The sequence below is a fragment of the Solanum pennellii genome, chromosome 7, assembly GCF_001406875.1.
Source record: "Solanum pennellii chromosome 7, SPENNV200".
Taxonomy (NCBI): domain Eukaryota; kingdom Viridiplantae; phylum Streptophyta; class Magnoliopsida; order Solanales; family Solanaceae; genus Solanum; species Solanum pennellii.
Genome location: NC_028643.1, coordinates 68,263,507 through 68,283,122, shown reverse-complemented (window position 1 = coordinate 68,283,122; position 19,616 = coordinate 68,263,507). Strand labels below are relative to the sequence as shown.

General features: G+C 34.2%; 1 protein-coding gene and 1 pseudogene across 1 annotated transcript; one reads left to right on the top strand and one right to left on the bottom strand.

The window, feature by feature from the left end:
• The first annotated feature begins 619 nt into the window (after window positions 1–619).
• LOC107024516 (N-acetyl-D-glucosamine kinase-like) lies at window positions 620–7,833 on the top strand. Its single transcript, XM_015225504.2, has 8 exons — window positions 620–1,278; window positions 1,622–1,769; window positions 2,307–2,498; window positions 3,030–3,158; window positions 4,185–4,354; window positions 5,464–5,594; window positions 5,790–7,410; window positions 7,514–7,833. The coding sequence occupies exons 1-7, from the start codon at window positions 1,053–1,055 to the stop codon at window positions 5,847–5,849; spliced, it is 1,056 nt and encodes a 351-aa protein (XP_015080990.1). The 5' UTR covers window positions 620–1,052; the 3' UTR covers window positions 5,850–7,410; window positions 7,514–7,833.
• A 189-nt stretch (window positions 7,834–8,022) lies between these two features.
• On the bottom strand, window positions 8,023–16,151 carry LOC107025650 (annotated as a pseudogene).
• Between the last annotated feature and the right edge of the window lie 3,465 nt (window positions 16,152–19,616).

The following is a 19,616-nucleotide window of genomic DNA, read 5'->3' as shown; positions in this document are numbered from 1 at the left end:
TATATATATATATATATAGCTAATAGAGTTTTTAAATTTCTGACAACTCAAAATCTCCTCAAAACAGTTCTGAATTTTAGATATGATATGATTAAAATGCCAACTCAATATGTGTTCAAATAAGGATTGACTTTTGACTTTAAGTTAGAAAACTCAACGGATAATTTTTGACTTATTTTTATCATTTTAATTTTAAATAAGTGTTTTTAATTAAGCACTTTTAAATTTATCCAAATACTCTAAAAATGCTTAAAACTCAAAGGTAAGTTCTTGTGTTTTATGAGTGGTGGTTAAACCAGTATTGTTGTATAAGACTGAGTATTGGTCAATCAAAAGCTTTCATATCTAGAAGATACATGTCGCGAAGATGAGGTGAATGTGTGGTCATACTAGGAGTGATAAAATTACAAATTAGAATATTCAAGACAAAATAGGTGTGACTTTCGCGATAAATAAGATAAGAAAAGCAGGACTTAGATGATTTAGATATGTGAAGAAAGATATGCATAGATACATCAATAAAAGATGCGGGAGATTAGTTATAGAAGCTACTAATAGAGGCACATGTAAGTATGAGAAGAGATGTGATAAGATATTACGCAATTTCAGGTTGCTTATGACATTGATCCTTAAATACGAGAGTGTGAATGACACATATTAAACAAGAAACGGACAATGGATCATCGAAAATCGAAAGATTATAAAATGGGACTAAGAAATAAGAGAAAGATACAAAGAGAAATGGTGGAAATGGCGAATAAAGAAAGTTGTGGAGCTTTCTTCACTCTGCAGTCCTTGTATGAAAACCAAAAGCTACAAAACACTAGTCCAACAAATCAATCTTTTTTAATCCCTACAAAGACCCAATACGAAAACATCCGTCAATTTCATACGCCCCTTCTTAGCACTTGTCTTTTCGTTGCCGTCCCAATATTCTATTCAATCGATGGATTCTACTGAACAAATTAAAATTGGGTTTTTTCCTTCTTTTTCTTCAGCTTCAAGAACCCCCATTTCACCTGCCAATTTTACTGGGAATTCTTGACTGGAAAATGAAGAGGTATAGGAATGGAGAAATATGGGATTTTGAGGAAGAAATGCAGCTTCTTGGAGATGGGTTTTGTGATCAGAGAGAAGTCATATTGGGATTGGATGGTGATACCACTTGTACTGTTTGTGTTTGTATGCCTCTTATCCCTTTTGCTGATGATTTACCCGACCCTCCTCCTATTCTCTCACGAGCAGTTGCTGGATGCTCCAATCACAATAGCGTAGGAGGTATTTCCTTTTGCACGTTTTTGCGAGTTTTCTATTTGAACTATTATTGTTTGCGTTAACTACCTGAACTATCAACAACTAGCGAAAATTTATGGCAAATTAAGTTGGTGCCTTTTGGCAAAGGTATCCAAACAGTGCGAGATGTATTTTGATAAATAACTGGTGATAACTGTTTTTGGGAGGAAAACAGTTAGCTTTAGTTGAAGATAAATATTTTTGAGTTCTCTATGTGGACTATTGCGAGGATATGTGACAGGAAACTGTTGTCCGTTCTAATTTTTTCTACTTAATTTAAGGATCAGTTTTCTACTGGCCGTAGTTCTTAATAAAAACCCTTTTACAGAAAGCGCCGCGAGGGATGCTTTAGAGCTAGTCATGGCTGATGCTCTTTCAAAAGCAGGCTCAGCACGTTTTTGTGTGCAAGCTGTTTGTTTGGCTGTCTCTGGAGTCAACCATCCAACAGATATAGAACGAATAATGAACTGGCTTAGGTATGTTTAAAAAATTGACACTTTCTTATTGTCTTCCCATATCAAAATTTTCATGTGCTTTACTTTTATTGTGTGTGTTCAGCACTAGTGGCTAGTTTCTATATGCTGTGTTCCTAGTGTGCCTCTGCTGCGATGAGGTGAAATGAAGTGCCATTAGAGATGAGATACTGCTCTATTGGAATACCCAATTGTACCAAGACTGTTCGAAATGGTTGGAAAATTTGAAAATTATTATATGATCTTTAATGAAAATTCTCTTTCTAGCCATTGGAGATGAATTTTATTTCCCTTTATCCTTCTTACTTGGTGATTGAAGACTTGACTCTATGTGTCACCATTTGGCACATCATCTTGTGAGTTATCACTGGAGAGTTTCTTTCATTTTCCTTCCCGTCTTCTGAATTTGTCAGTGCTCGTTATTTGGATTCATCGCACTGCTGTTTATCTGCTATATTTCATGATTTTTCTCTTCTTTGACTTCATATTTACTTTGGTATATTTCCTTCCCCTAAATTCCTTTCCCTTAATTTCTTGTAGAGATATATTCCCCAGCCATGTCCAATTCTTTGTTCAGAATGATGCTGTTGCAGCTCTTGCAAGTGGAACAATGGGAAAGCTTCATGGTTGTGTCCTTATTGCTGGTACAGGAACAATTGCTTATGGTTTCACTGAAGATGGGAGAGATGCTAGAGCTGCTGGTGCTGGGCCTGTATTAGGAGATTGGGGAAGGTATGCGCTTCACTGCATTAGTCGTCTTATTTTTAGGATTTAAAGTGATATTTCATCCTTCTGGCTTCTTCTCCCGCATTTCACAAGTTCATTGTCTACTGTGAACGTTAGAGAGCTAATAAAAGTTGTTGCTAATGATGCTTCATTTGAGATATTTGGCTGACAAAATGGGCACTTACATCTGAAGATTTCCCCCCTAGTTTTCTGCTGTTTCATATTTAAGCTTAAAGAATTCCTAGTGGAAGTTATCTGTTTGGTTACATCTTTGATCTTCCAAACCTCATTACCTTGTCATTTTAAGTTTCCATTTCTATGCTGTTTCAAACTACCTGGCTCTGTCATTATCAAAAAAAAAAAAACTACCTGGCTCTGTAGTACACGTTTTGTTTTGATCCTGTTTGAGACAATTTTTTTTTCTGAATTTGTCCTGTTGATTTACCTAGGCAGCATTGGCTTTTTAAATCTTTTGATTGTTGTACTTTTTCTTTGTTTTGGTTAACTTTGAAGGATCTATTTCTTGTTCACATGCAGTGGATATGGTATAGCTGCACAGGCATTGACTGCTGCAGTTAGAGCCTATGATGGTCGTGGTCCATACACTGCACTTACGCCAAGTATTCTAAGGAAGCTGGATCTTTCTTCTCCTGATGAGCTTATTGGGTACTTCATCGATACTTGAATCACTAATCTCATCAACTTTTCTTATGCGTCAGTTGTTCTTTTAAACAATTTACTGCCTCAAAGACATGAACAAACAGTAGCTCATCTTTCAAAATTTGTTATCGAAAAGATGCATGCACATTTGTGGACTTTACTCATATTTTCAAAGAGTTCTCCTTTTTAAATGCATAGGGATCACATTTGAACTTGACACCTTGGATGTGAAAGGAACAACATTTAAAACATTCACCAGTTATCATAGTGTATATGCATAACGATATTATATATTAACTTTGCAAGCTTATGTTTATGTTGATTATGAGTTATCCCTGTCTAAAATATAATCCATTTTTTGATTAATCAAAATACCATTTCTCATCTTTAAAATTATCTAGCAGGGAAAGGAGTTCATGTGTCCTTTGTGTGTTTGGTGAATTATTTTTTCATGGTCAAAGCACATATGATACATATAGTAGAGGTCGCAAATTGATTCTAAATAGGACTCTGCATGCTCTGAGATAATATTCTTCATCAACAAAGTTTTCACTACCATGGAGGCAACGTTGTAGTAACTTGTTTGAGACTTTTGAGTAAAATATAAAAATGTTATCATGTTTTTTACTTATCCGTCCATTATAGGGAAACTATGGCAGTCTCTTATCTCTTCTAGGTTGATTTTTTATGCATCCATATATATTCATGTCTTCATTAGCCTGAATAAAATTTTCTTTCATATCTTGCATCATCCTACATCATGGGTGTCTTTACTGATTTATGCATAGTCCTGAAGGAATATGTCATTTCTTGAACACATATACAGTATATATACTTATGCTCTTGACAGGCAGTTGCTCTAATCTTCTATTTGAGAATAATAGTAATACCTTGAACTACTAAGTTAGATCTTCTTGATTTGTTTCTTCTGTTTAGATACTTCTATTGTTTTTCGTAGTTCCTTCATGGGGCTTATCGGACTTGTATGCACAAGAGCTCTTTGGATCAGAACATTTTTTCATTAATTTTCAGGTGGACCTATTCAGATCCATCTTGGGCTCGGATTGCGGCTCTTGTTCCAGTGGTAGTGACTTGTGCAGAGGGAGGTGATGAAATAGCAAATAAGATATTGAGAGATGCTGTTCAAGAATTAGCTTCGAGTGTTAAAGCTGTTGTTAGAAGACTACAGTTGTGTGGTGAAGGTATGCTGTCAATCGATTAAGTGATTTGCCTTTTAGGGCTGCAGTTACATGAAAATGTTTTGATATCTTCCATATCTAGATCTCTGTATGTATCTGTATTAGTCTCTCCATATTTATTACCTCCAAGCACTGAGCTTAGCCTTTTTGGTAAATCAGTTTGTGTTTTCTTCTGAAAATATGACTTTGCTGTGAATTCTGCTGAAGTATTTTACATGAAACAGAACTTTAATCAATGATTTAATCTTTTGCTACTCTATGCTTGACTTGGAACGTGCCTATAAGAGTCATAGTTGAGAAGTGTGGTGCTGGAAAAAGGAATAGTAGTGATCTGAAGCAATTGCACTTCTATTGTTTCTTCTTGAGATTGCATATACTAAACGTTTACAGGTTCTATAATTTTAAACTTTTTCAAATAATGGACTTCCTCAGTTATACAATTGATTTTGAATCATGTAGAGAATGATATCATCTGATTGAGAATTGATGTCAAACTAGTGGAATGTGTTTCTTCCATCAAGTTTTTGTGGAAGTTAACAAGGCCACCTTAAAGTTTTTTTTTAAAGGGAAAGAACTAGGATAATGCTTTGCTTTTTGAGGTATCAAATATTAGGAGTAAATGATATGTTTAGTTGTATTTTTAAAGCTAAATATTAGCTATAACTTGAGTTTTCAAAAGAATCCCTCTAAGTCCTAAGCAAATTATCAACAGAATATGTTGGTACGACAATACAGGATAAATACACCAGTGTGATCCCATAAATGGGTTTGAAGAGCGTGGGGTGTACGCAGACCTTACCCCTACCTTGGGAGAAAATTCTTCTTTACTTTGTGTCATATATTATTTAGGATTTGAAATTGCTGGGTGATTTATTAGGTCTAACTAAGATTTATCAAGATGTAGCATGCTTGAGAAGTCATTATTACTTATTCAGCAGCAATCCAGTGTGCTAAAAAATTGTGTGCCTTAGTTGACTTCATTATTAAAAGCTCTTTCTTTCCCCAAATATGTTCCTTTTTATTGCATCATCAAACTAGTCTTACTCATCACTTGCACAAAATTGTCTCCAGGCATGACTAACAAGTTGATTTCTGAATTAAATTCTCTGTAGACGGAAATGATGCATTTCCTCTTGTTATGGTTGGAGGTGTTCTTGAAGCCAACAAGAAATGGGATATAGGAAGAGAAGTCATTAACTGTATATGCAAGGACTTCCCGGGGGTTCATCCTATTTGTCCGAAGGTAAGCATTTCCTCAGTAATGCTCGATATAATTTCTCATATTGAATAATAAAAAGGTGACACTTCACCAAAAACACTATCCTGGATTGTGCAAAATCTTAACTGGTTCTGCTAACGTTGCACATCACTAGGCTCACTGCCTAGCAATGTCTCTCAACTAATTGGTCATCTCATTTTCTCAACTCTTTGGTATTAGGTGGAACCTGCCATCGGAGCTGCTTTGCTTGCTTGGAACTTGTTGGCTAGATATAGTTGACAAGGGACTTTGAGAAGTGAAACCTATTCTTACTTAAGATACTTGATCAATTGTACAGCGCGTAAGCATGAATGGGAGGTTATTTCAGCATGTGTTCCAGAAAGGAAAATATGTGTTTTATTTTTCCATTTTTGTTATATAGATTCGTCTTCCTCTTGATCAATTTTTGTTCATCTTCTATATACTGAGCTGCTATTAGTTAGTAAAGGTAAAGTTTGTTCATCATTTGTTGTATTCTGCAGAAGTTACCTCTTCCCTGTTACTCTTTTCTCACTCTCCACATGACTGAGAAATAGTTGTGTATATACCCTTTTTTATACTAACAGACATACACGTGTCATAATCTTATCCATCGACTGAGTATTTGCCGCAAGAGGTATTGATTGAAATATTTCTAAGATTACCCACAAAATCCATCATTGAGTGCACAAGCGTCTGCAAATCATGGTGTTCTCTCATTACTGCCCTAATTTTATCTCCATACACCTCAACAACAGCAACAAAGATGATGATTAGTTGCTAGTACGTCATTTCTCCGAAGAACCAGTAAAAGAAATGTATGCTTTATTCTATGACAATGAAAATTTTGATAATTATGTTCAATTTGATGTGCCATTTGATGCGTTTGAAAGTCAGTTAATATTATAGGTAGTTGTAATGGACTTTTATGCCTTTCTGATGATCTGTCTAGATATTGGGATGTTTATTAAGTCAGTAGAACTTCCGAAATCAATTTTTACGTTTGAGAGACATGGTCCCTTTCAACATACTCTTGGGTTTGGATATGATTCTGTTTGTAATGACTATAAGGTGGTGAGAATAGTACACACTGATGATTATATGGGTGGTTTACTAGTACCACCACATGTTGAGGTTTATAAGTAGAGCACTGGTGTTTGGCAAGATATTTCTCATGTTGCTCCATATTTTAAATTCTATGAGCGGATACCGGGAGTTTATGTGAATGGGGCTTGCCATTGGGTGGCTGCTAAATGCAAACTAGGAGTGTCTTGTGATATGATGATTGTTCTGTTTGATATGCAGGATGAGACGTTCAGGGAGATGATGGTACCGGATAGTCTAGTTATGGGTTTTCGTTTAGTGTTCAACCTTTTTTTGTCAGAGGAGTCACTTTGTTTGGCTAATCGTTTGTTTGATGATGATGGAACAATTGATATTTGGAGGATGAAAGAGTATGGTCATCCAGAATCATGGGTGAAACAATTCAGTATCAATAGCCACATTATGTTCAATGTTGGTGTTGTTGATGATATTTTCTAGTTGTTAAATGGTGGTCGTCAGCGTCAGCGTCAGTTTGCTCATTTCTTGGTGAAGCCAATAGGTTCAAGGAAAAATGGTCAAATTGAGAATGGATTGTTGGTTTCATATGATATTGCAGTTGAAAAAATTGAGAATCTTGGCATTTGCATTTGCTAACTTGTTGCCGTATCACGATGCACTTTATGTTAATACTTACAAACTGAGCCTTATTTTACTTGATAAACGGACAGACTATTTATCTGGAAACACCAGCAGCTATGAAGAGTCCATCGATCTAAAGGTTAGAGGAAAGTTCTTAAATGAATAGTGCGATTTCTATCTCCCTTGCGCATTACTGGATATTTGAACCTGTCAATTTCTTGCAACATGACATTGTTTTGCAGGTTTTAGGTTGACATGGGAACCTCCTTTAGCTTATTTGGAAGGTCACAAGAGGGTATCAGAACTCTTTCATTAAATAGAGGCTGTAAATCTAATGTCTTGACTACTACTAGCTAGGTAGATGTGTTTGAGATTATTACACTTTTAAACCTTGTATTGTTCTTGTAACTCTCTGATGATTACTATTTCCCTAAGCGGAAATCATCGAATGTAGTTGACATGAACATCCATGTGAATCATGGTATGCTTGCGGAAAGTGTTTAAGTTGCTGAAGTGTTATTACATCAGAATATATAATCTGCTGGGCGGGCTATCTTTAGCATATGGTATTTGTTATAGATTTTGATGTCTGTATCCCTGGTTGTATTACTTGGAGACCGCGTACACTTGCATATGCAGTTTGGAACAAGTAACTATACACTTTGTTGTATGTTAGTAATAACAGAAAATAAATTACACAAGGACACTTCCACGAGACGATATTAATTGAGGATGCCTTTTGAACGTTCACTTAGTTGAGACGAGAAAAGCTCGAATTTTCATATTTTCCTCTCTACCTGTAAATTATTAGATCAAATGCAAGATTAATGACTACTTAAACAATAATATTGCAAAATCTATTGTTGGATAAAATGCAACTGATATATGATAACTCCAATAGTCAAACCTGTATAATTCTTCTTCATCAACAGGAATTTGAAGTTCCAAGTCATGATCTTCAAATGGCTTGAAGATTAAGGCAAGTTGATCATCATGCACTTTGTCAAGAGTTGAAGGGTTCCACTATTTATAATTGAAACAGAAATATATTAATAATCAAGCACATTATTCAATATTGAGAAATATATACTAAAGTATTATGTATTTTAAGAAAAAAAGGTGCATACCTTTGGGGACTTATCCTTGTCAATTATGTGAGCCCTTATGCCCTTCCTTCATAAATAAAAATGTCAATGAACTTTAAATTGGAAATCTAAAATTAAGTGTACTTCTACATATCAAGTACATAAGATTGAGTTTACTTTAAAGAATTTGAAAATTTACCTCATAAAAATCACCATATATTATGGTTCGTTGTATGTTCATTGAAATTCTAAATTCTCTTCTCAGACATTCAGATATAGTTTGTATCCTTCCTTCTCGTATCTAAAAAAAAAATTAGGAATAAGGTAAGATTTTCTATTTCTTTTTGAACGTTTATAAAGTTTTGCGCGCTTGATAAAGTTATTTTTCTAGTTCAATAGGCATAATAAAGGATTTATTACCAATCTCAATGTTATTTTTAGTGCTGTTGGAGATGCTTTCTTTAGGCTTTTAAGTACTGGCATAATCCAATCATTTCCTTTTCTGTTTGCCTCAGCTTCCTGAAAAGTTAAAGCAAAAAATACATTAAAAAATTGAAATTTTTTTCACTTAGTATGCAATGTGGTACAAAATTTTAAAAATATCATGTAATTAGAAAAATTAATTCTTACAAATGACTCAATAATTTCCTCCACCGAATCCTTGGAGAAACACTCATTGATTATGGACAACCTACACATAAATTGGAAAAATAAAAATGTTACTCTCAATATTTCATTTTAAAGTAAAATCTCAAAATAATAATTTAATTATATGATACATTACTTGTTCAAGATACTTCTTTCATCAATGTGAATATTTGAGGAAAATTCATTGATGACTGATCTAATTGTATCCTCATCACCATTTTTTAGGCTCACCAAACGCTTCTCTAACTGAAATAGTTCCTGGCATTAAAAAAAAAATTATAAGCAAAAGAGATAGGCAATAAAATTTTTTAGCGGCAATATAATATTTAGGGTTAATTCATGAGTCATTGTATCTAGAGTTGCTACTACCATTAACGATATTTATATAAGATATTGGTTATAAGTAATACTCATATTATATTATTACCGCTAAATATAAAAATTCTTCAGTATTTGTTGTAGTGTATGGTGAATTTCTGAAGGAAAGGAAAAACCTGTATTGACATGTGAAGGAACAAAATGAGTGGCTAGTCCAGCAGCAACCACTTCTTTACCCCTTAGTTTTTCTCCTGTTAAGCCCAAGTATTCCCCTACATATATACATACATACATGTAATTAATTAATTAACATATTTTGAGGAAAAATACATAAAAATCTTTCTGAACTTGGTTGAGTAATTTACTTAAACACTTAAATTATGCGAGTGGTTCTTAATTCACTTCAAAGATGTTAAGGGGGTATTTAAACACCCGTAAAGTTTAAGTGTTAAAGTAAGTTATTCAACCAAGTTCATATTTTTTTTAAAAAATGTATTTTCTCTATTTTTGGAGAGGTATCATATTATTCAGTATTAATATACGAGGTAGGAGTCAAAGTCTAGCGCTTACCTAGTCGACTTGAAAGACGCGAAAGCATATATGAGAAGCCACAGTGTGGGTGGAACCCTATAGTTGTTTCAGCAGTAGAACTAAACTGTAAAGTTCCATCAACAAAAAGGTTAGATGACTTGAAATTAAATATCAACTTAATTCGTACAATCAGATCATTTATAATTATACGATATACATACTGACCGCTTTCTCAGTGACGACAGAGTAATTCATTGGAGCCATGAAGCCTACACCTCCACCCATTGACATTCCATGAACAAGAGCAATATGTGGTTTCTTTTAAGTATGAATGCGGTAGAAAAGCCAATACATTCTATAAATACCTTCAAGGCAAGAATTCCCTTCAAACAATTAATATACTCATTAGTTTAAATGAACATGTAGTTATTAATTAATAATTCAATAGTTCTAACATATATATATAGTAACAAATGAACAAAATAAAGGGAAAATTTAGAACTAGTTACTTGTGTTTCGTCCCTCATAGAACAAATGCAAATCCCCACCAGCAGAAAAAGTACGATCAGCTCCCTATATATGTGTAAACGAATGAAAATTTAAAATAAAAGGTGAATAAATAAAACTAGACATTTAAACAGGTAGATACACACGTCCTACATAATAATTTACATTTTACATAGCTGATACACGTAGGTGCCAACTAATACCAAATTAAACGATACATTTATGTATAATGCTAAAGCAAAATAGATACTTCTAATTAATTAGTTGTTACCTTGATAATTACAAAATCAGCATTATCACCTTTCTCATATTTCTCAAATTTCTGCCCGAATTTTAATACCTAATTATATAAAAGAAAATTTTATAATTAAGTGAACATGTAATAGCCATTTTATAACTATACATATATTTTTATCATATTATATATACCACTTCGCGTGATAAATAATTTAAATGGTTAGGCTGAGTCATGGTGAGCATTCTGGCTCGGGCGATTTCTTCCGGGACACCAACCTAATGACAACCAAAAAAAAGAAAACCAAAAATCAAATATTATATCGAAGAAATATTTCTATTGTGAATAATAGTAGTTAACATAAAATTATTTAATTAGCACATTAGTTAGTTAGTTAATACGTTTTACATTCCATTAGTTAGTTAAGTGGTTAGTTAGTGGAGAGAGAGTTTATAGCTGGCTTAACAGCCATGATAGCTGGCTAACACACTTGTATATATGTATGTATTCATTCTCATTTTACAGCTTAATATAATACAGAGAAAATTTCCCCAATTAATTCTCTCACTAAAAATTTTCATGGTATCAGAGCTGTGTATCCACAAGATTCAGATTCACAATCGGTTCAATTTGAAGACTCCGAATCATCCATTGAGTGAGTTCGAAGAAGATGACATTGACATCACATGATAGTGCAGTAGCTACAGTTTCAGGAGTTTCAGCTGATACTCTTGATGGAATTGAGAAAAATCGAAACTATCCACTATATCTTCATCCCTCCGATACTCCTGGGAATGTATTGACATCATTACAACTCACAGGGGCTGAAAATTACTCATTGTGGAGCAGATCATTAATGATTAACCTTCGTGCTAAGAGCAAGCTGGGATTCATACTTGGAACTTGTCGCGAATATGATTACAAACATGAATTGGAGGAGCCATGGAAGAAATGCAATGCATTCGTGTTAACATGGATCATGAACACGGTGTCTAAGGAGTTATTAAGTGGAATCGTATATGCATCAGATGCAACAATTGTTTGGGAAGATCTGAATGAGCGCTTTAACAAGGTTGATGGATCTAGAAGCTATCAGCTTCATCGTGAAATTTGTACAATTAGTCAAGGTAATTTGACAGTTACTGGGTACTTTACTAAGTTGCGACTTCTATAGGATGAATTTGACACACTTGTTCCACCTCCTGCTTGTAACTGTGATAAGTCCAAAGTATATGTTGATCATCTGCAATTTCTGCTACTATTTGCTTTTTTTATGGGTTTGAATGAGGTGTACAGTCATGCGAGGAGTCAGATTATAATGATGAATCCCTTACCTAGTGTGAGTCGAGCTTATGCTATGATAACATCTGAAGGCAGCGTATGACAGCTGATTCCAAAATTAGTAGAGATATGCATGATTCTATGGCTCTATATGCAGGAATGGGAAATAATCTAATGATGCATTCTGGAAAAGGGAAAATTAGTAGTTCTTCTCAGGAATCTTTAGCTTTGTATGCTGGAAGAGTAGGTCACAAAAATAATGCTAACTTTGATTATGCAAATGCTGGAAATAGTAACTATAACAATCCTAGACAGAAGAAAAATTGGCACCTAATATGTGACTATTGCAAATTATGTGGTCACACCAAGGATATCTGTTTCAAGCTGATTGGCTATCCTGCTGACTGGAAATTCAAGAAGAAATTTGGTCCAAACTGAGGAATGATGAATGCTGGAAGAGGAACAACAAATCATGCTTACATAGATGGAGAATTTAGGGATGATTTTGAACCTGCAGGTCATGGTATGATTCATTCAGGTCAAGGATCAAACATCAACAATTCTGGTGGAGTTGATAATTCTCAGATGACAGGAAATACAAATTCTCTGTCTAATCAGAACACAATAGAGTACATGGCAAATACTGCAGGTATTATTGTGATACCGTATTATCAGTGAATGATATTAGAGGAGATGAGTATGTTAAATCTTCAAATACTAAAACAACGTGGATAATTGATTCAGGGGCAACATGTCATATGACCTCCAAACCTACTAATCTAATTGAAGTATCCAGTAAGAACATAAATAGACATGTTAACCTACCTAATGGTCAAATATCTTCTGTAACTCAAATTAGTGATTGCAAGCTATCAACTATTGATTTGTTACACAATGTATTGGTGGTTCCTCAGTTTAAGTTTGACCTATTATTAGTGTCTCAGTTAACAAGACAACTGAATTGTTCTGTGAAATTTTTCCCTGAGTTTTGTGTATTACAGGACCTCTCAAATGGAGTAGTGAAGGGGATTGGTAAGGAGAAGAATGATCTCTATTATCTTCCCACTCATCTACCAAGAGAGATCAAATCTATTGAACAAAGTTTGTTAGCACATACCAAAAGTTCAGAAGGATTACTTTGGCACAACAGACTTGGACACCCTTCAATAAAAGTGTTACAAAGTTTATCTTTACTTAGGAATACTGATGATTCAGACATTTGTAAGAGTTATCCAGTTTGTCCTCTTGCTAGACAGACTAGACTTCCATTTCTTTCAAGTATGTCTAGAACTGATTCTATTTTTGATCTGATTCACATAGATGTTTGGGGACCATATAGATGTCCTACTCATGCTGGTTACAGATTTTTTCTGACTATTGTTGATGATAATTCAAGAATGACTTGGTTATTACTTATGAAATCCAAATGTGATATTTTCTCTATTTTAAAGTGCTTTATTACTATGGTGAAGAATCAGTTTAATAAAGTTGTGAAGAAGATTAGATTAGATAATGGAACTGAGTTCCTTAATAGAGATTGTAGATCCTTATTTGAAAGTCTTGGTATTGTTCATGAGACTAGTTGCCCTCATACCCCTCAACAGAATAGGGTGGTGGAAAGGAAGCATAGACATATCCTTGAAGTAGCAAGAGCTCTCAGTTTCAAAGATTCCATCCCAATCATTTTGGGGAGAATGTGTATTGACAGCTGTTCATATAATCAATAGGTTGCCAACCACAGTTTGCAAGGCCAGTCACCCTATGCAGTTTTTCATGGTGTTCAGCATGATCTAACCCATTTAAGAACTATGGGTTGTTTGTGTTATGCTACAAAGCCTGTTAAACCTGATGAGTTCTCTACTAGAGCTGATGTATGTGTCTTCTTGGGTTATTCATCCAACCAAAAGGGATATATTGTGTATGATTTGCATCAAAAAAGGTTGATGGTGTGTAGAGATGTAACCTTCTAGGAGGATATTTTTCCATTTGCTGCACAGACAGGAGATCATTATGTTCCTTTATTTCCTCCACAGAAGGTGAGTATTGATGCAACTGATGATTTACAAACTTTAACTGAAGTTCAAAATGATGACATTGAAACAATGGGGCAAGAAAATGTTGCTTTGGATAATAATTCAAGAAATGTTGTTGTATGTGTTGACATTGATGAACCTTTGGTTCAGCAAAGTACAAGACATTCCACTAGAACTTCTATTCCACCAGTATGGTTAAAGGACTTTGTTACTAATGTCACTACTCCTAATCATCCTTATTCCATGGTCAACTACATTACCTATAACCATTTATCCACTGGTTATCAAGCCTTTCTTAGTCATTTCTCTGTGGATATTGAGCCTAGATGTTATGTAGAGGCCATTAAAGATCCAAGATGGGTGGTAGCTATGCAACAAGAGATTAAAGCATTAGAGGAAAATGGTACATGACAGTTTGTAAAGTTACTTGAGCACAAGTCTGCTATTGGCTGTATGTGGATGTTTAAAATAAAATGTAAAGCAGATGGACAGGTTGATAGGTACAAAGCAAGACTTGTTGCAAAAGGTTATAGTCAGACAGAGGGTATTGACTATCAAGAAACATTTGCTCCTGTAGTCAAAATGGTTACTGTAAGATCTATCATTGCATTGGCTGCAGTTGAGAATTGGCCTATCTACCAAATGGATGTTTTTAATGCTTTTTTACAAGGTGATCTATTTGAAGAAGTGTAAATGGAGTTGCCTAAAGGTTTTAATACTGGAGACAAACATCATGTTTGTAAACTTTTCAAATCTTTATATGGTCTTAAGCAGGCTTCAAGGCAGTGGAATGTCAAGCTTATAGAATCTTTGTGTAATTCAGGCTACAGTCAAAGTCAGTTGGATTATTCATTATTCACTAAAAGGAGTGATGTTGGTTCAGTGATTATTTTGGTGTATGTTGATGATTTATTAATCACAGGAAGTGATCCTGCATTGGTTCAGGCTACAAAACAGGTGCTACACAATCATTTTAAGATCAAAGACCTAGGAGAGTTGCGATATTTCTTAGGCATTGAATTTTGTAGATCATCCACTGGCATAGTGATGAATCAGAGAAAGTATGCATTAGAATTAATTGCTGAAGCTGGGCTTGCTGGTGTATAACCTAGTTTTACTCCTCTAGAATGCAATCTGAAACTCACTTCAGCAACATATGACATTAATACCAATGATTCATTGTTTCAAGATGTTGGTAGATATCAAAGAATGGTGGGAAAGTTGCTCTATTTGACTAACACTAGATCTGACATTGCTTTTACTGTCCAGACTTTGAGTCAGTACATGCAACAACCTGAACTCTCACACTGGAATGCAGCACTGAGAGTTATCAGATACATCAAAGCTAATCCTGGATTGGGCTTGTTCATGAGTTCCTATAAAGATCCTACACTAACAGGATTTTGTGATGCAGACTGGGCTGCTTGTGTTAGCACCAGAAGGTCTGTGACTGGGTATTTGTTGAAGTTTGGTCATTCTCTTATTTCATGTAAGTCTAAGAAGCAGAACACTGTGTCTCGAAGCTCTGCAGAGGCAGAATATAGGAGTTTAGCTACTTTGACTGCAGAAGTGGTATGGGTTACAAGTTTATTCAAGGAGTTACAGGTTGATTTATGTACTCCCACTATTATTCATTGTGACAGCAAGGCTGCTATTCAAATTGCTGCTAATCCAGTCTTTCACGAGCGGACTAAGTACATCGAAATTGATTGCCACTTCATCAAGGAGAAGGTGCAGCAGGGATTGATCAAAACTAGTTATATTTCGACCAAGGATCAGCAGACAGATATCTTTACAAAGGCTCTGGATCGTTCGCAACATGATTTCCTTTTGGCCAAGCTTGGAATCCTGAACATCTTCAGTACATCCAGCTTGAGGGGGAGTATTGAGAATAATAGTAGTTAGCATAAAATTATTTAATTAGCACATTAGTTAGTTAGTTAATACGTTTTACATTCCATTAGTTAGTTAAGTGGTTAGTTAGTGGAGAGAGAGTTGACAGTTGGCTTAACAGCCATGATAGCTGGCTAACACATTTGTATATATGTATGAATTCATTCTCATTTTATAGCTTAACAGAATACAGAGAAAATTTTTCCAATTAATTCTCTCACTAAATTTTTCAATTACTAATATTAATAAGATATTTTCGTAATGTTGAAATTACCTTTCTATTGTGTCTCAGTATTTGTTGAGGCATGGGAAACATTGTGTTGCTACTGGGAATAGATATTATTGCCATAGTAGTACTAGAGAAAATGAACAATTAATTAATAATTGTAATTAAAATTCACAGTAACAATTAATTGGGTGATTAATTTCACTTATTAGAGATTAACCAAAATTCTCAAATTTGATTTCTGATAGACTGGAAGATATGGAATAATAAGTTGTTGATATAAATTTGTGTATGGGAAATGGAATTTATATATTATTACACGCTTGAACAATTATTAATAAAAATATATTCTCCCTCACTCTCTCTATAATGTGAAAGAATAATTGTAATAGTATTAAACTTAATAAAATCTATTAATTTAAATCCAGCTTAATCATAATAATTGGAAAAAAAAAATCAGCTATGGAATCCTTGATAATTAAGTTAATGATCTAAAATGTCAACTACACTTGACGTGAATGGAACAAATGATCAAGTCCAATTAAAAATTAAAAAATAGAGAGAAACAAGTTATTGGGAATGAAAAGGCAGGGATGGGGTGGTCAAGAGGTGAGATTGGGATCGTAAGAAGGAGATAGTCAATTTGAAATATTACTTATGAAACATGTTTGAATGTGAAGTTTGAAGAAATCTTAGCCATGGTACTAATCAAAGGAATTTAATCACTAAATACCAATTCAACACTTTTTCTTCATTCAATAATGGTGTGGAACAATATTTTTTGTTTTAAAAAAACAAATTTGTGTATTTAAACAGATTTTTTAATTATGTACAAATCATGTGCAACTTTAAAAACAAATATGTACAACTCTTTGGGTCGGTTGAGGGATTCAAATTTAACAAAGGCGGTCCAAAAATCCTATAAAGAATAAAAATAATTTAACAAATAACTGTAATTAAATTTTGTAAATCAAACTTCTTAACATTAATGATTTTTTTAATTAAAAGATATACCAAACAAACTATATGATATTTTAGCTTTAATGTTCATGTTTATTTTATAGGAAGTGAAAGGAAAAAAAGGGAGAGAAAATTCAGTTTAAAATAAAATCACTTTTATGCTTTAAGATTTTACGAACCTCTCATAACTAACAACGACACATGAAAAATAAAGAGTAGAATCAAGCGAGTTATATTAAAAGAAAAATTTGTATGAAGCCTTGAAGAACGAGTTAAGTCGTGCAAGAATGCAGGGATATAGCAATTACGCAACAAGGTTCTCCCCTTAGGACCGACTACAACAAGATCGCGACTCTAATAGAAAGAAGGCCCCGAGTCATTGTAGTGTAACTCCTGTTGAAGGCTGCTTTGTTGGGGAAGACGTACAATTGTTGTTTTCTTGCTGCTGCGACCTTAATATAATTCTGGCTATCCTCTCTCTTCTTTTGTGTGTGATCCATGATGTTTTAATCCTTTCTTTCTTTCTTTCTTTCTTGCTCTACCGCTTTTTTGAGGGCCTCCCGAACCCCATTGTCAATAGTATTCTTTAGTGGGAGCTATGTCTTGACTAATGCTTTTGTTTCAAATAAAAGCGTGGAGCAAGGGGCTTTAAAGGGGTGGGGGTGTGTGGGTGGGAGCTATAACTGAAGTAGGGGTGGAGCTCCTATCCTTGCAGTCTAATGACTTTCACTCCTCATAGAGACTTAGAAAGTGTCAGTTCTCATAGCGAGAAATAGGAAAGAAGAATAAGAATGAGTTTATCTTAGCCAATGGTTAGTTATATTTGAAATGTAGTGTCTTTTCTGTAAGCTCTCTTATAGGATCTCCCTTTGTTACTTTTTATATAAAATATATAAAAATAGGTTATTCCTATGAGTAATGTTCCAAAATCATTTAGAAAATGTTTTTATTAAAACAAAACTCCAAGTATAAGATAAATTAGAGTTTCCAAATCCCATTTAACTTTTAATAGCGTTATAGAAAAAAAATAGAATTTGCTTATTAACTTTAAATTAAATAATTACTTTTATATTTAATTAAAATTATTAAAAAGAAAAAAATTAAAAGTGATTAAAAATTCAATTAGCTACTGAGCTTTTTATCCCCTTAAAGTTTTAAGTTAATTTTTTTTTTGAATTATTTTAGAGAATAATATATTTATCAACTAAAATTAAGAAATAAATTAGGAGCTCGTTTGAATTTTTTTTAAAAATTTGCAACCAAAGGGAAGGAAACTCACGCGCAACATGTAACATTGGCCTCAAGGTAACTTCTGAAACAACTAGGCTAAGAAAGTTTATTGTTTCAAGGTGGTCCAAAACGTCTTATTCATGCATTTAAAGTATTATTTTACTTAAATATATAATGTAATTTTTTGACGAAGGGTGTTCAACCTAGCGTAGCTATGCCCCAAAACCCCATCTCCTCTTAGAATGATGCACGTTGCAAAAAGATTTGGATAACTATTAGTGATGGAAATAGGATGGAGCTTAGTGCAGGGTGATGCTGAGTTAATAAAATTCTGATTAGACAAAAAGACGAATCCTAAGTTGGCGAGAGTTTTGATGGGCTGACACCTGAAGGTGTGGCTCGCACACCTCATATGTTAATACTTAGTGAAAGTCTTAGTCTTAATTATTCATATTACAATTGATGAGGAGGAATACATGAAGAACAAACCTCTAGGGGGTAACACAAATATAAGAGGGAAGAAGACAAACTCAAGTGGCCACAGGACTAGTGGGTGAAAAGCTAAGACCAAAGAAAGCAGGGGAGAGTAAAATACAACAAAAGGGAGGCATGTATCAAGTGCGAGAGCAACAAAGAAATGAAGATGGATTGGTGACCCCAACTAATATGAGCAAATCACCAAACAAGCAGGAGAATCAGGTTTTAACCCTTTTAATGTTTTATGTGAAGGGAGCACCAGTGAATATAACAACAATGTTCACGATGGGGTGGCAAATATTTGTCACAGTTGATACACATGGAGATATATAGAAGGATTTTTTCCAAGTTGAAGTTTGGAAAATATGCAAGTGTTTTAAGGTAAATTTCCTAGTAGAGGGTATCAGTGACCATACTCTATTGAAAATAGCTAAGGAGGCAAGTACAAGCAGATCATAAAAGACTTTTAAGTTTTGCAACTTATGGGCTAAACGTCCACAATTCCTTGAACTAGTGGATGGAGTTTGAAGAGTCTTGTGAATGGGTTCAGAGGTTCAATATGTTCCAAGTGGTGAAGTAATTGAAAATTCTTAAATAGACGTTAAAACACTTACATAAATTTTTTTTGAACACCATCCTAGTTGAGGCGGAGAATGACAGGGCAACACTACACAAGCACAAAAGATGTTACACATTGCTTTAATAGATACTGAATTGCAACAATTAAAGAGGAAGAAATATCATAAGTTTCAAAAATCCTCATTTATGACAGAGATATTCTTGCCGCAAAGATGTAAGCCTACTTGGATTATGTTAGGGGCTGACAACACCAAGTATGTTTTCTTCATAATCAAAATGAGAAGACATCTCTCAGGGGTCTTATGAAGCTAAAATTTAGGAAAACATATTATATGGTGAGCC

What these genes read in the sequence shown, in the direction of transcription:
- LOC107024516 (XM_015225504.2), top strand. Translation starts at nt 1,053, where the DNA reads ATGAAGAGGTATAGGAATGGAGAAATATGGGATTTTGAGGAAGAAATG. An exon ending in CAATCACAATAGCGTAGGAG is followed by an intron (nt 1,279 to 1,621) that starts GTATTTCCTTTT and finishes ACCCTTTTACAG; the next exon opens with AAAGCGCCGCGAGGGATGCT. An exon ending in GTATTAGGAGATTGGGGAAG is followed by an intron (nt 2,499 to 3,029) that starts GTATGCGCTTCA and finishes GTTCACATGCAG; the next exon opens with TGGATATGGTATAGCTGCAC.